This window comes from Telopea speciosissima, chromosome 3, assembly GCF_018873765.1.
Source record: "Telopea speciosissima isolate NSW1024214 ecotype Mountain lineage chromosome 3, Tspe_v1, whole genome shotgun sequence".
Taxonomy (NCBI): Eukaryota; Viridiplantae; Streptophyta; class Magnoliopsida; order Proteales; family Proteaceae; genus Telopea; species Telopea speciosissima.
Window position 1 is genome coordinate 37,391,146 of NC_057918.1, and position 12,736 is coordinate 37,403,881.

General features: G+C 38.9%; 1 protein-coding gene across 3 annotated transcripts in view; it reads left to right on the plus strand.

Annotated features, from left to right (window-relative positions):
• Positions 1–235: 235 nt before the first annotated feature.
• The window catches only part of LOC122656223 (serine/threonine-protein kinase GRIK1-like), a 46,644-nt gene continuing 34,143 nt past the window's right edge, over positions 236–12,736 (plus strand). For 2 of the 3 annotated variants that reach the window (XM_043850699.1, XM_043850701.1), the window contains exons 1-4: positions 514–722; positions 1,075–1,454; positions 6,616–6,690; positions 6,775–6,819. In XM_043850699.1, the coding sequence (XP_043706634.1) occupies positions 1,122–1,454; positions 6,616–6,690; positions 6,775–6,819 (453 nt within the window). In that variant the 5' untranslated portion in view covers positions 514–722; positions 1,075–1,121. Of the gene's footprint in view, positions 252–513; positions 723–1,074; positions 1,455–6,615; positions 6,691–6,774; positions 6,820–12,736 lie in introns of those variants that run through there. The other variant, XM_043850700.1, reaches the window with a different exon arrangement.

The following is a 12,736-nucleotide window of genomic DNA, read 5'->3' on the forward strand; positions in this document are numbered from 1 at the left end:
CCAGTCAAGGCCTGAACTCTGAAGGGCCCATGCGTGATTCGTTACGGGCAATTGTCTCCCCCTTTCCCTCCTCTCTCTCTCTCTCTCTCTCTGTCTTGCGTGTCTGTTTGAAGTCGCTGTCACTTGTCCCACAAATTATGCAAGAATCGAGTATAATAATACTCGCTCGTATTCCTTTTCATGTTCCTTAGAATTATTTGGTCTCTCTTATGCTGCTGCAATACTCAGTCGCTCGCTGGTTTGATTGACGGGTAGGTTCTTTTTCTCTCTCGTTCTCTTTCTCTCTCTTTCTCTTGAACCGATTACTGCAAATTGAATTCTGAACCTCAAGTTTGTGCAATATGAGATAGAAACCTTTTCCCATCTGCAATGCTGTGGCACAGGTAGGCTTGAAAAAGGTTTTGGTATTCTATTTCGTAGATCTGGATCAATTTTGTCCGTTTTTTGTTATTCAACGGATTAGGATTTTGATGATTTTAATATCCTGAAATCTCCTATTTGATGGGGGGAAGGTCAAGGTACTGTTAAACTGTTGATGGCATTATCGGGAAGGCAACGATTGGTCCTACCTGAATTTCTATAAACTGGAGCTTTCGAGATGTTAGTGTTCAATCGCAGCGGCATCAATTTCATCAACTGCTTTTTTCCGTTGTGCGAATGGCATCCTTTAGAATAACCAAAGTGGTTGGGGCTTGATGCCCTTGCCTCCTATTCCAAAGCAGGTAATTTTTTTCCACGACACCACACCTTTACGCTCTAGAAAGGGAGCATTTTTTCACTGATTCCAAATGTTAATTTCTTCAGTTGTAAGCACCATTAAACCAATTCTGAGTACCGTTTTAGTTCACCATGGTTTCTGCCATTCAGTTACTTCACTTTTTTTTTTTTGGGTGGGGGTGGGGGTGGGGTGGTGTGCCTAAACTAATCCTATGGAATTCCGATTTTTAACAATCTGTTCTCTATTTTATGCTTTTCGTCTTCCCCCAGACAAAGTAATTCCTCTTTAATTTGCATTTGGAATTCAAAAAGCACTGATTGAGATTTTTTTTTTGTTTTTTGGTTTTCATGGTTCAGGGATTCATCTTTTGTTCTTATTATCTCAAAAGCTGTTGAAATTCTTAATGTTTTGGAAGAGTTATTATATTGACAAGGCCTCAGAAATGGGATGTTGTAGTTGTTTTGGATTCATTAGGAAGCCTGGAAGATCACTGAGGCCTCCCGCTTGCTCAGGCATTCGTTTCTCTCAACAGTTTTTGCTGGACGGAAATCTGGAAGATGGTTATGCTAATGGTTATATGTTCAATGGTGAATCAACATACCTGTCACATGGAGGTGAGGATGAATTGCCCTGTCATAGTAAGCGTTCCGAAGAGATTCTCTTGTTAAGACTCCAAAGTGGAAAGATATGCAGGGAGTTTCCCGTAAAGGAAACTCATCATCTTGTACGCACAGAGGTAAAGGAAAAGGGAAAAAAAGAAAAAATATGTGAATAACTTTTATTTTTGCAAAACTTCCACTACTTCATCAGCTAAATTTTGCATTAGTTCTTTCAATGGTTTTCAGAGGCAATGAGTAACCTACCATTTTGGAACTTTAATCATCTAGCCACACACTAAGTGATGTAGATGCACTACCTTGGACTGACCCAAATCCGTTTGGGAACCTTGACCAAGAACTCGGTCCAAATATGGGATTTATCCTGGTAGATATTTAGGATTTTATTATTTCTTTTATTGGGATAATTATGTAAGGAGATCTTTAATTTGGGTAGGATACGTAGGAATAGTTTTAGCAAGTTTTAAACTGTTAAGAGTCCTAGTATAGTTGTTTCCTTATTGAAGTCAGTTTCTTTTGTTAATTATATGTTTGTAACCAACGTATTAGACAGATTAAATAGAATGGAATAGTTGAGTTATGGTTTGAGTAGCCTGCAGGCTGTGTGCGAGTGCACTCTTCTGCCCCCACCTCTTCTTATGCGATTTCCCCTTCCTCCCTGCAATTTTGAGTTTCATCTCAGATTTCTTCCCACTCCCTACCGGCCCTCCACGAATTTGGTATCAGAGCTGAAGGATCCCATCTTCCTCCTTCCCTTGTGATCTCTCTTCCCCATTCTATTCTTCTTCCTTCCTTTTCTTCCCTATTCTCTCTTTCCCATTATTGTTCTGCGTTACAGTGAAAAAAAAAATCCCATCGATTCCACTGCATCCTCCAGCCCCTTTCTCCAGCCCTCCATTCCCCCACCCCTTCTCGCTGTGTACCACCCATCCGTTCGATTCCCACCAAAAAAAAAAAAATCCTTCGATTTCACTTAGTGAAAACCCAACCAACATCCCTCTCCAAACCAGAAACCTAAAACCCTCATCGGTGCTCCTAGTACCACATCCCTTCCATTCCTACCGCCCAACCGCACTCTCACTTCGATCTCCGGCACCAACTCTTCCCCACTGTTCCCCTTCATCACTCTTCTAGGGTTCCAGTGAGTAGAAAAACAAAAAAAAAAAAGAGTGAAGAGGAGAGTGCGAGAAACAGAAAGAGACACACACATACCTGGCTTCAAAAAACCCCAACGCTGCTAGTTTGAACCTCCTTTGGCGGCGGACATAATCTCTTGTGTGAACTGAACTCCTCAGTCCATCAGGATTCTTGTGTGGCTCATTATTGAAGTCGAACTCCATCTTCGGCTTGGTTTTCATCGTCACAATTAAGCTCCTTCTTGAGTTCGAACACTATCTCCGCCATTCTCACCTCCAAAGACCGTTCCAAACTCAACTGGAATCACGATAAGTCTTTCTTGCCCCTTCTAAACCCCCTTCCCCATATTAATCCGCCGTCTTTACGTCTTATTTTGTTTTTAAGTGATAATTTTTCTTTTCCAGAATTACCCTTCCCTTCTATCCATATTCTAATTTGCCCTTTTTTTTATTCACTTCCAAGTTTACCCTTCTCTACCCATGCGTTATACCATATTTCTTTTCGTCTCTTTAGTTTGCAGTCCAGTAGATTACAATTCTATCATTGTTATCATAAACCCACTACATCATGGAGGTTGATTGATATGATTTACTCCTTAGTCCTTTCGATTAGAGATGGTTTCCGTAAATTGCAAACAGAACTTTGTAATCTCCATACAGGGCTTCTTGATTTGAAGACAGGTTGTCAGGAGCTTGTCAATAATAATCACTTCTATGATAAGGTGTTAAGCATGATAATATCTTTAGAAGACGGGTTAAAGGTGGAAGAAAATGTAAAAAACGACATTGACAGATCAAGGTTGCAGTTGAAGAATTGATCAACGGTCCGATTTCAGTTGTGAAACCTCACGATCAGATTCCCATGGAAGAGATGTCATTTGCTAATGACCATCAGTAGATTGTGACGGTTGATCATGAGATGCGTTGGATCATTGCCCCATTAAAACCGATGTTTATGGATGCCAATTGAGTGGTGTTGATTCTCCCGTTTTACAAAACTTGAGGTCGAGTTTTTCTCAACATCGGGAGAATTGATGTAGATGCATTGCCTTGGAACGGCCCAAACCTGTTTGGGAACCCAGACCAAAAATTGGGTCCAAATATGAGATTTATTCTGGTAGATATTTAGGATTTTATTATTTATTTTATTGGGATATTATTGGGTAGGAAACGTAGGAATAGTTTTAGCAAGTTTTAAATAGTTAAGAGTTCTAGTGTAGTTGTTTTCTTATTGAAGTCAGTTTTTTTATTATTTATATGCTTGTAACTAATGTATTAGACAGATTAAATAGAATGGAATAATTGAGTTATGGTTTGAGTAGCCTACGGGCTGTGTGCGAGTGCACTCTTCTCCCCCCCCTCTTCTTATGCGATTTCCCCTTCCTCCCTGCAATTTTGAATTTTATCTCAGATTTCTTCCCACTCCCTACCGGCCCTCCACCACTAAGGCTTTACTGATTGGCTTAGATGGAAGCAATTTCTATCCAAATGGAAAAGTTGGTGGTTGGCTGAATAAGTAGTTCAGATAAGAATTGGTTTTTCGTTATGTTTATTATCTCCCCCCCCCCCTGAGAAATGGTCATCCTCAACTTCGTTTTCCTTACAAAATGAAGTTGCCAACCCATTGTACTAAGTGATGTGAACTAGAGGTTGTTACTTCTCTTGTGAAGGATTATACTGTGAATTACAAGTTTGATCATTTTGTAGTGGATAATATAACGTTCAGATTTCAGAAAGGTTGGTGAATTTTTTAAAATTTAATAGTTGCTACATGGTAGGTAATGGTAAACGTAAGGGGTCCATGTTATAGAGAGTCTTTCACCCATTCTGAGTCAAATTTACTATCCTTCTACTTTTCAACTTATTCCTTGTTTTTATTTTCTCTGCTATCAATCACAGCAGCTATTGGACAAAAAAAATTGACTGTTTTCTGTTAATATGTTAAAACATAACGTCCGGTTTCTACTTTCTATTGACACATATCGTACAGATCCGCTTCACCTTTTCATCAGTCCATACTCCTAGTAGAATCTATTCCAAAATCCTAATTTAGGGTTAGGATTTGATTTGTGCATTACTTTCAGTCCAATATTAGTGTGTAATAGGGTTCAAAATATGATATGCACCTTGGGAGAGCTTAACCCCATAAACTGGCTTATAAGGTGAGGGAACCCAAGTTCTTATCAATCCACATCAAATCCCTTTTGTAACCGATGTGGGATCAGCCCTCATATGACTGATATGGGATCGTAACATACTGCCACGCTTCCGAATTGACGTTTACGGCAGCCCCCTCTAGATCAGGTAGCCATTTCTAAGTTGCTCCACTCTCGTCAGGCAGAGACCCTTTTCCTAGCAACTTCACTTTGGCACCAGGCCGCCCCTTCCGTGCGAGGGTTGGGATCGAGGATCTTCTGCTTTGATACCAATGATACGAACCTTGGGAGAACTCAACCCCATAAACTGGCTTATAAGGTGAGGGAACCCAAGACCATATCAACCCACACCAAATCCCTTTTGTAACCGATGTGGGATCAGCCCCCCATAGGACTGATATGGATCGTAACAATTTATAGTTCAAAGTGTTACCAAATTATTGAAATGTTATTAAATTTTCTATTGAGAACCGTGTGGTTAGGTTATTAACACCTTGCTTTAGGGTTTTATTATTTTTCTTTTTTAAAAAAAAAAAAAAACCTTTTTAGACCTTTTGGGTTGTGACTACATTATAAATAAAGAGGACCTCTGTCATTGATGACAAGTCACATCATTCCTCAACCTCTGATTCCGAACTTGGTATCAGATCCCAAGACCCTAGAAAGTGTTTTTTCCTTTTCATCATTCTTCACGTTGCTCTCCTCCACCACCGGTGACGTACGTTGGAGGCCATAGTAATGTAAGACTAGAACTAGAATAGGTCTAATCCCAGGCAGGATCAAATAGAAAACCCTCTAGTAAACAAGAGAATAATGGAAATTCTAATAAGGGAACAATTTCCTTGGTTGAAGTAACAAATAACCCCCCCCCCAACAAATTTGTAACCTGTGGAAGCATAAATGATCTTGATGTGGTAATCTTCAAGAAATCGATGTGACAATCAATTGAAAGAAATCCCAGTAGCTTGTAGCACTCTTGAGATCGATTTGAACAAAATTAGGGTTGGGATTCAAGAACCAATGGAAGGGGATGGGGAATGGATGGACATCTCATCCTAGGCCTCTCACCTATCCTATCTCAAGATTTCAACATTAAGCAACTTTTCTATTCATTCAAATTCGTGTACAATGTTGGCCTCCCTCACAAACTTATATAGAACTATAGAAGACTCAAAAATAGACTTAGACACTAAAAAGTAAAGGCCTAACCCAATCCTTAACTAATAAGGTATCCTAAATTGACTAGGAAAGTGAAATAATAAAGAAAACATACTCAAAATAGGACTCTAACTAAACTAATGAAGTAAATCCCGTTTCCCTACTTTCTACCTATATTTTAGGCTTATTAAATTGACCAATTACAAAATAAACCCATGGGATCAAAAGCTCAAGTGCCCAACACATATATAACCCAACCCAAGGCTTATTTTCACTAAAATCCACTAAATAAGCCCTCGAAGTGACTTATCTACATCATGGGGTGTCTTTTAATATAGTCCCACTCAGTGTTTGACATTTACATAGCTATGACCTTTTAGTTGCATGTTCAACCTAGGCAACAAATCTGGTGAAAACGTGTGTCCTTTAACATGGTCCCACTCCATGTTTGACTTTGTGATATGGGTTAAGCGTTGGTCTTTACAAAGTTCACTAACTCTTGTGAACATTACCAGGACCTTTTGTAATTTCAATAATTGTTACTACGAGTCTACGATTCCATGTCATGGTATGTTGACTTCGACAAGGCCTCTAAAAGAAGCATGTTGACCTTCAAAGTATCTAAGGTATACCATCCCAGGCACATGTTTACTACCCTTATTTATTATTCTTTGATAAGTACATGCTCACTACCTTATTTATTTACTGAAGAAACCTGGATGCTACAATTCCCTTATTTATCAGTTATGCATACATACAGATTCTAAATCCAAAGCCTTGTTTGTGGAGAATGTTCTGTAACTTCTACTGATTGCTGAATGCATTGTCAGGATGAGAATGGGAATAGGATGATTAATGAGTATGTCCGCGTATGTAAGATTGGTTCTGGAAGCTATGGGAAAGTGGTAAGCATAGTGTGAAGAAAATTTTATACACTTACTTTCTGTAACAGAATAAATCTCTCAAACTCTGCCCTTGCAATGCGACAGGTTTTATATCATAGCAATGTTGATGGTAAGAGTTATGCTATTAAGGTAAATTTTCTTTTCTAATGCAAAATCATGCATAACATGTCTCATGTTGCCTGTAACCTGGCTTGGTTGATGTTGTTTGTTATTTATACCTAATCTTTTTGTTCAAAGTAATTCAGCATCTAGGAGGTCCAATTGAGTTTGGATCTTATGTTCTATTGTTGTAAAATGGGGTACAAGGGTATTTATGTCATATCTATGTCATAGGGGTATTTATGTCTTGTACTCATATTCTGGAATGTTCTCCTCCGTATTATAAATAAAGCTGGCCTGTGTCCCATTAGACACAAGTCATTCTTTTATTTCAACATCTATCTTTAGTTGATCTTTTATAATTTGATTTATCTGTTTAAAAAGAATAATAATAATAAGCATTTTACTTCATCTCTTTGTAAGAGTTTCGCATTATGATTGGAGAGGGAGGTCGAAGATGCATTGCTTAACAATCAAAGGCATAAAAGACTGCTTTAATGCAAAATTTTCCTGATTTTCTTATCTATTCACAATGAATGTTGTATAGCATGTAGCATTTGGCGTTTTGATTCCAAAGTGATGCCAGTGCATCCCAACTATCCTTTCTACTACTGATATTGGCAACTTGGCAATGTTAGAATTATTGGTTACCACAATGGCTTTGCTTAGAGATTTGATTATATATATATATATAATTGGTGGCATTATTGAAATTAGTACATGTTAGCAGAATATCTAAGAAGAGTTGTTTTGATCTCTTTCCTGTGGCTCTCCTTGGTGATGGTCTGTGGTTGTCTATTTTGATGTGATTATGGTGTTTGAATGGTCTATGATGCACTATTTCATTTTTAGCAGCCTCATGAGGGAGGATTGTTAGCAAAGAATCTAAAAGAGTTTTTAAAGTGTGTATCATGGGATAGGTCCATGGGTGCTCCATGGAACAGTGCACCATGGGAAATTGTTTTAGTTGTTGAGTTGTTATTAACTTGTTATGGAGATCAACTTTGGAATTAAAAGATTTTAAGATAAGTAGAACGAAAATGGAGTATATGGTGTGTAACTTTAGTTACACTAGGACGGATAATGAGATGGTGAAGATTGATGAGACTAAGATTCCGCAAAGTGAGTATTTTAGTTATATAGGCTCAAATGGCTCAATTATAAATAAAGAAGGTGATATAGAGGATGATGTTTCACTGAGAACTAAAATAGGATGGATGAAGTGGAGATGTGCGTTCGGAGTGTTGTGTGATTGACGTATTCCTCTAAAAATAAGGAAAATTTTATAAGATAGTCATACGTCCGGGTATGATGTATGGTGCGGATGTCGGGCAGTTAAGAAGCATTATGTAGATAAACTGTGTAGCGGAGATGAGGATGTTGAGTTGGCTTTATGGCAAACCTCAGAAGGATAAAGTAAGGAATGATCATATTAGAGCTGATTTGGGAGTAGCTCTGATAGATGATAAGCTACTAGAAAGTCATTTGAGGTGGCATTGTCATGTCCAACAGAGGCCTTTGGATGTTCTTGTACAGAGGTGTGATTTGATTCAGATTGAAGGAATTAAAGAGCCAGGGGCAAACCTAAAATGGCCCTAGTAATGTAGTCGTAGATAGGTAGGAGACCTACTAGGAGCCATTTCAACCAGGATCTGATTTGAACAGGTCATCCGAATGGGTCAAACTTGAGTTTTAGGTCAAAATTAGGGTTAAAGTTAGGTTTAGGTTAGGTTGTCTTATATGGTAATGATAGGCAGGTGTAGGGAAGTCTAATGGTATAGGTTTTATGATGTTTGAGTGAATGGAAGTAGGTTGGGTAAGTTGGGCAGCAAGATAAGGTTATTTGAGACAATTCCTAATGGAGGTAGGAGAAGGGGATTCTAGGGTTTAGGGTGGTGGGGGTCTGATGAAACTTGGATTGAATGTCAATAATGATGTAAGGGATGTATGCTGAAAGTTTGGTTTGAAACTGATGGACAGATTTGAAGTTATGGAGGAATTCTAGTTAGGGTAGGAGTGAGGGTATTATGGTAAATAGGGCACTGGAACTAGGGTTAAGAGATATGACTAGGTTACTAATTTCAGAATTAATGTCATGAAATCAACTACTTATTCTGAGCATGAAATCAGAATCGATAAAACTGTGCTTTAATGGAGGTAGGGGCAGAATGGGAAATATGAGAATATATTGAAATCACGCCACATGAATTAGGTCAAATTTGAATCACTTCCCAAATTAGGGTCAATGGAGGTATGGTGAAAATCTGAGTTCAATCAGATGGCTGGTTTGGTAGATTTCAAAAATCACCTTGTATGTGACCTTCTAGAAGGTCGAAGAATAGTTGCAGAATTTCTTACTTGTTGCAGGTCTTCAATGGAGGCAGCAGCTCTGTGATAAAAAGATAGAACCACCTTCTAGCCGTCACGGCATAAGGAGTCGATCGGATTCCACCAATCCCTTTCCACCTTGATAGAACCACAAGGATGCACACTCACAAGGAGCAAAGAAGGAGCTATGGCAGCAAACAAAAGCTTTTTTATTAATCAAATTCATGGTCAATACTTGGCCCCCTTACAACCTTATATAAAAGACTCAAAATTAGACTTCTACACTAAAAAGGAAAGGTCTAACCCAATCCCTAACCTATTAGGTAACTTAAACTGATTAGGAAACTAAAATAGACTCAAAATAGGGTCCTAATCTAGCCCAACAAAACAACTAAAAGAAAAACTAATCAAATCACTTAAATTGAACCACTGGTTCAAACAAGCTTTAGACCAGTTCAATTTAAACATTATAAACATGAAAATAAACAAAGTATGGGGCTAATCCCGTATGCAACTCATGTACCCCAACTTTAGGCCCATAAAAGTGGCCTATTACATAGAAAACCCATGGGGTCAAAGGCCTAACATGTATATAACCCAACCCTAGACTTATTCCTAATAAAAGAAGCCTAGTTTGGTGATAAATCTACATCAACTCTCCCCAGTTTGAAAAAATTCGTCCTCGAATTTTGTAGTGATAAGGGAAACAACGTGTAAGTAGCCAACTTTGACCATTCCCAAACAAAACTTTGGTGGGGCAGGAACATAAGGAATATAGTCTTCTAGGCGTGGAGCTTTCTCTTCGAAGAACCATGGTGGCATAACAAACTCTAAGTGCTCTACCTCTGAATCAGCACCAACTTTGAATGCCCTATCCATAGAGTCTTCAGTGTTAGCAACCTTCTCATCTAATACTTGAGACACAAGCTCCATGATGGAGATCCAAGCATCCGCAAATAAAACAGCCCTAAGATTAGGCCTTAGTTATTTGTAATCTTAGTTTATTATCTGTTTTCCATACTTAGTTTTTTAGCTAAGTGTTTTTTTTTTAATGTTTTAAGTTGAACCAAACTGGTTCAACCTTTGGTTCAGCTTTGGTTCAGTTTAAGTTATGTTTTCCATTTTTATTGGTCCTTAGAGGATCTTGTATTGCTATTGGTCCTTAGAGGATCTACTTAGCTTTTATTAGGGTTTGGGCCTTTGGCCATCTTATTAATAGCTAAGAGAATCATGGGAGGCTGCCTACTTTTTGATTTGTTAAAAAACTAAATCAGCTTTTGCTGTTGTGGCTGTTGCCATGCTCCCTTTGTGAGTGTTCATTGAGAGTTACTTCAAGAAGGCCTTGTGGATCTCACGGTGAAGGAATCGGTGGGCTGCGATTGACTCTTTACATCTGTTCAGATCGGGTGGTCTTGTTCAAGCTCATCTTCAAGCTGCAATCTTGCACTCTTTGCAAATCAGTAAGTGTTTACAGTTTTTCTGCAATTTCTTCAATTAACATAGTCCTAGATAGACAAGGGGTCTACTAGGAGCCATGTAAAACAGGATCTGCTAAGCTACTAGTTTGGAGGGGCTGATTTGGGGAAATTTGTCAAGACTAGGGTTAGGATTGGGGAGTTGGGGATTGATTTTTATGTTGTAAAGCAGGGCAGGTGTAGGGGAGGCTAATAAACCAGATTTGGAATGATTTGGATAAGAAAATAAAAATCAGAAAATTAGGGTTTTGGATTTTAGGTTTTGAGGAAGAACATGAAGATTTAGGGCTTTTAATGGAGGGTTTGATGCAAGGCTTGGATCGAGTTTCCCAAAAGCTGAGAACAGCACTCGGCCAAGGTTGGGTGATGTTTGGGTGGTTGGAAATGGCTGAGTGAAAATCTAGGGTTTTGGGGTTGGAGAAGGTGGTGATTTTGGGGAAGGAGAAGGTGGTGAATTTGGGGAAGGAGAAGGTGGTGAGTTTTGGGAAGGAGAAGGTAGTGATTTTGGGGAAGGAAATGGGACAGAACTTAGGATTAAGTGGAAGGGTTGATATGAAGGAGGTGTGGTTGAGAGATGAAAGGATTCTGATGGCTGGAAGTGATGGACAGAAGTTGAATCTTAAGAAAGAAATTGCAGAAAAACTGTAAACACTTGCTGATTTGCAAAGAGTGCAAGACAACAGCTTGAAGATGAGCTTGAACAAGATCTCCCGATCTGAACAGATGCAAAGAGTCAATCGGAGTTCACCGATTCCTACACCTTGAGATCCACAAGGCCTTTTTGAAGTAACTCTCAAGGAACACTCACAAAGGGAGCATGGCAGCAGCCACAACAGCAAAAACTGATTCAATTTTTTAACAAATCAAAAAGTGGGCAGCCTCCCATGATTCTCTTAGCTATTAATAAGATGGCCAAAGGCCCAAACCCTAATACAAGCTAAGTGGATCCTCTAAGGACCAATAGCAATACAAGATCCTCTAAGGACCAATAAAAATAGAAAACATTACTTAAACTGAACCAAAGGTTGAACTAGTTTGGTTCAACTTAAAACATTAAAAAAAAAAAAAAAAAAAAAAAAACACTTAGCTGAAAAACTAAGTATGGAAAACAGAAAATAAACTAAGATTAAAAATAACTAAGGCCTAATCTTAGGGCTGTTTTATTTGCGGATGCTTGGATTTGCATCACTCCACCTCTTCAAGAACAGCATCTTGAATATCATTGATCTCTTGTGGAATATTCTCAACCACCTCTTCATCTTCTGCTGTTTCAGCTTTGTCTACTTTGACTTCTTCAACGTAGACCTCTTCAGTAGAATCTTCCACATGTTGACCTTCCATTTTTGAATCTTCAACCACTATCTCTTCCTTAGCATCACAACTCACTGTGAGCACTTCAACTTTATCTTCAACTTGTGCTTTCTCAATTTCCTTTGGCAATGTAAATTTGTATTCAGCCGTTGATTTAGCACTGGTGATGTCAGATTTCCAACACTCTTCAACATGCAAACTGAATCTCATTGATGGAGGCTTCAAGTTGTCCTCAGATTTGAAGGCCTTTTGGTGGTGATGTAGCCGATGGGAATTTAAGTTACCTTGTTGTAGAGCTCTGAATGTCCGTGGGAAATATTTCTTACTCAGATTTTCTTTCATCTCTACCCATGTGACAGGTTCTCTACCACGGTAGTTAGGGTAATCCATCTGGGTTCTCCACCAATTATGTGTTGGTCCCGCTAGCTTGGTATGTGCTAGTCTCATTTTCCTATGCTCAAGCAAATCATACCAATCAAAATAATCATCTAAAACAGTTAACTAATCACAACATACTTGTGGATCTGGTCTGCCATCATAGTCCCTCAGCTCGAACGCCTCTGGAGGTCTAGGCCGTTCTTTGTAGTCTCTATATTCTCTGTCATACTTGCGCCTGTCCCTGTGATCTCTATGATCTCTGGAATGATCTCTGGAGTAATCTCTGTGAACTCTGGATTGATCTTTGTGATCTCTGGGAACTTTGGATTGATCTCTGTGGTGTCTTTGTGATCTCTGAAGTGATCTCTGTGAACTCTGGATTGATCTCTGTGGTGTCTGGAATGATCTCTGTGGTCCCTATGACTTCTGGAATGATCTCTGTGATATTCATTCCT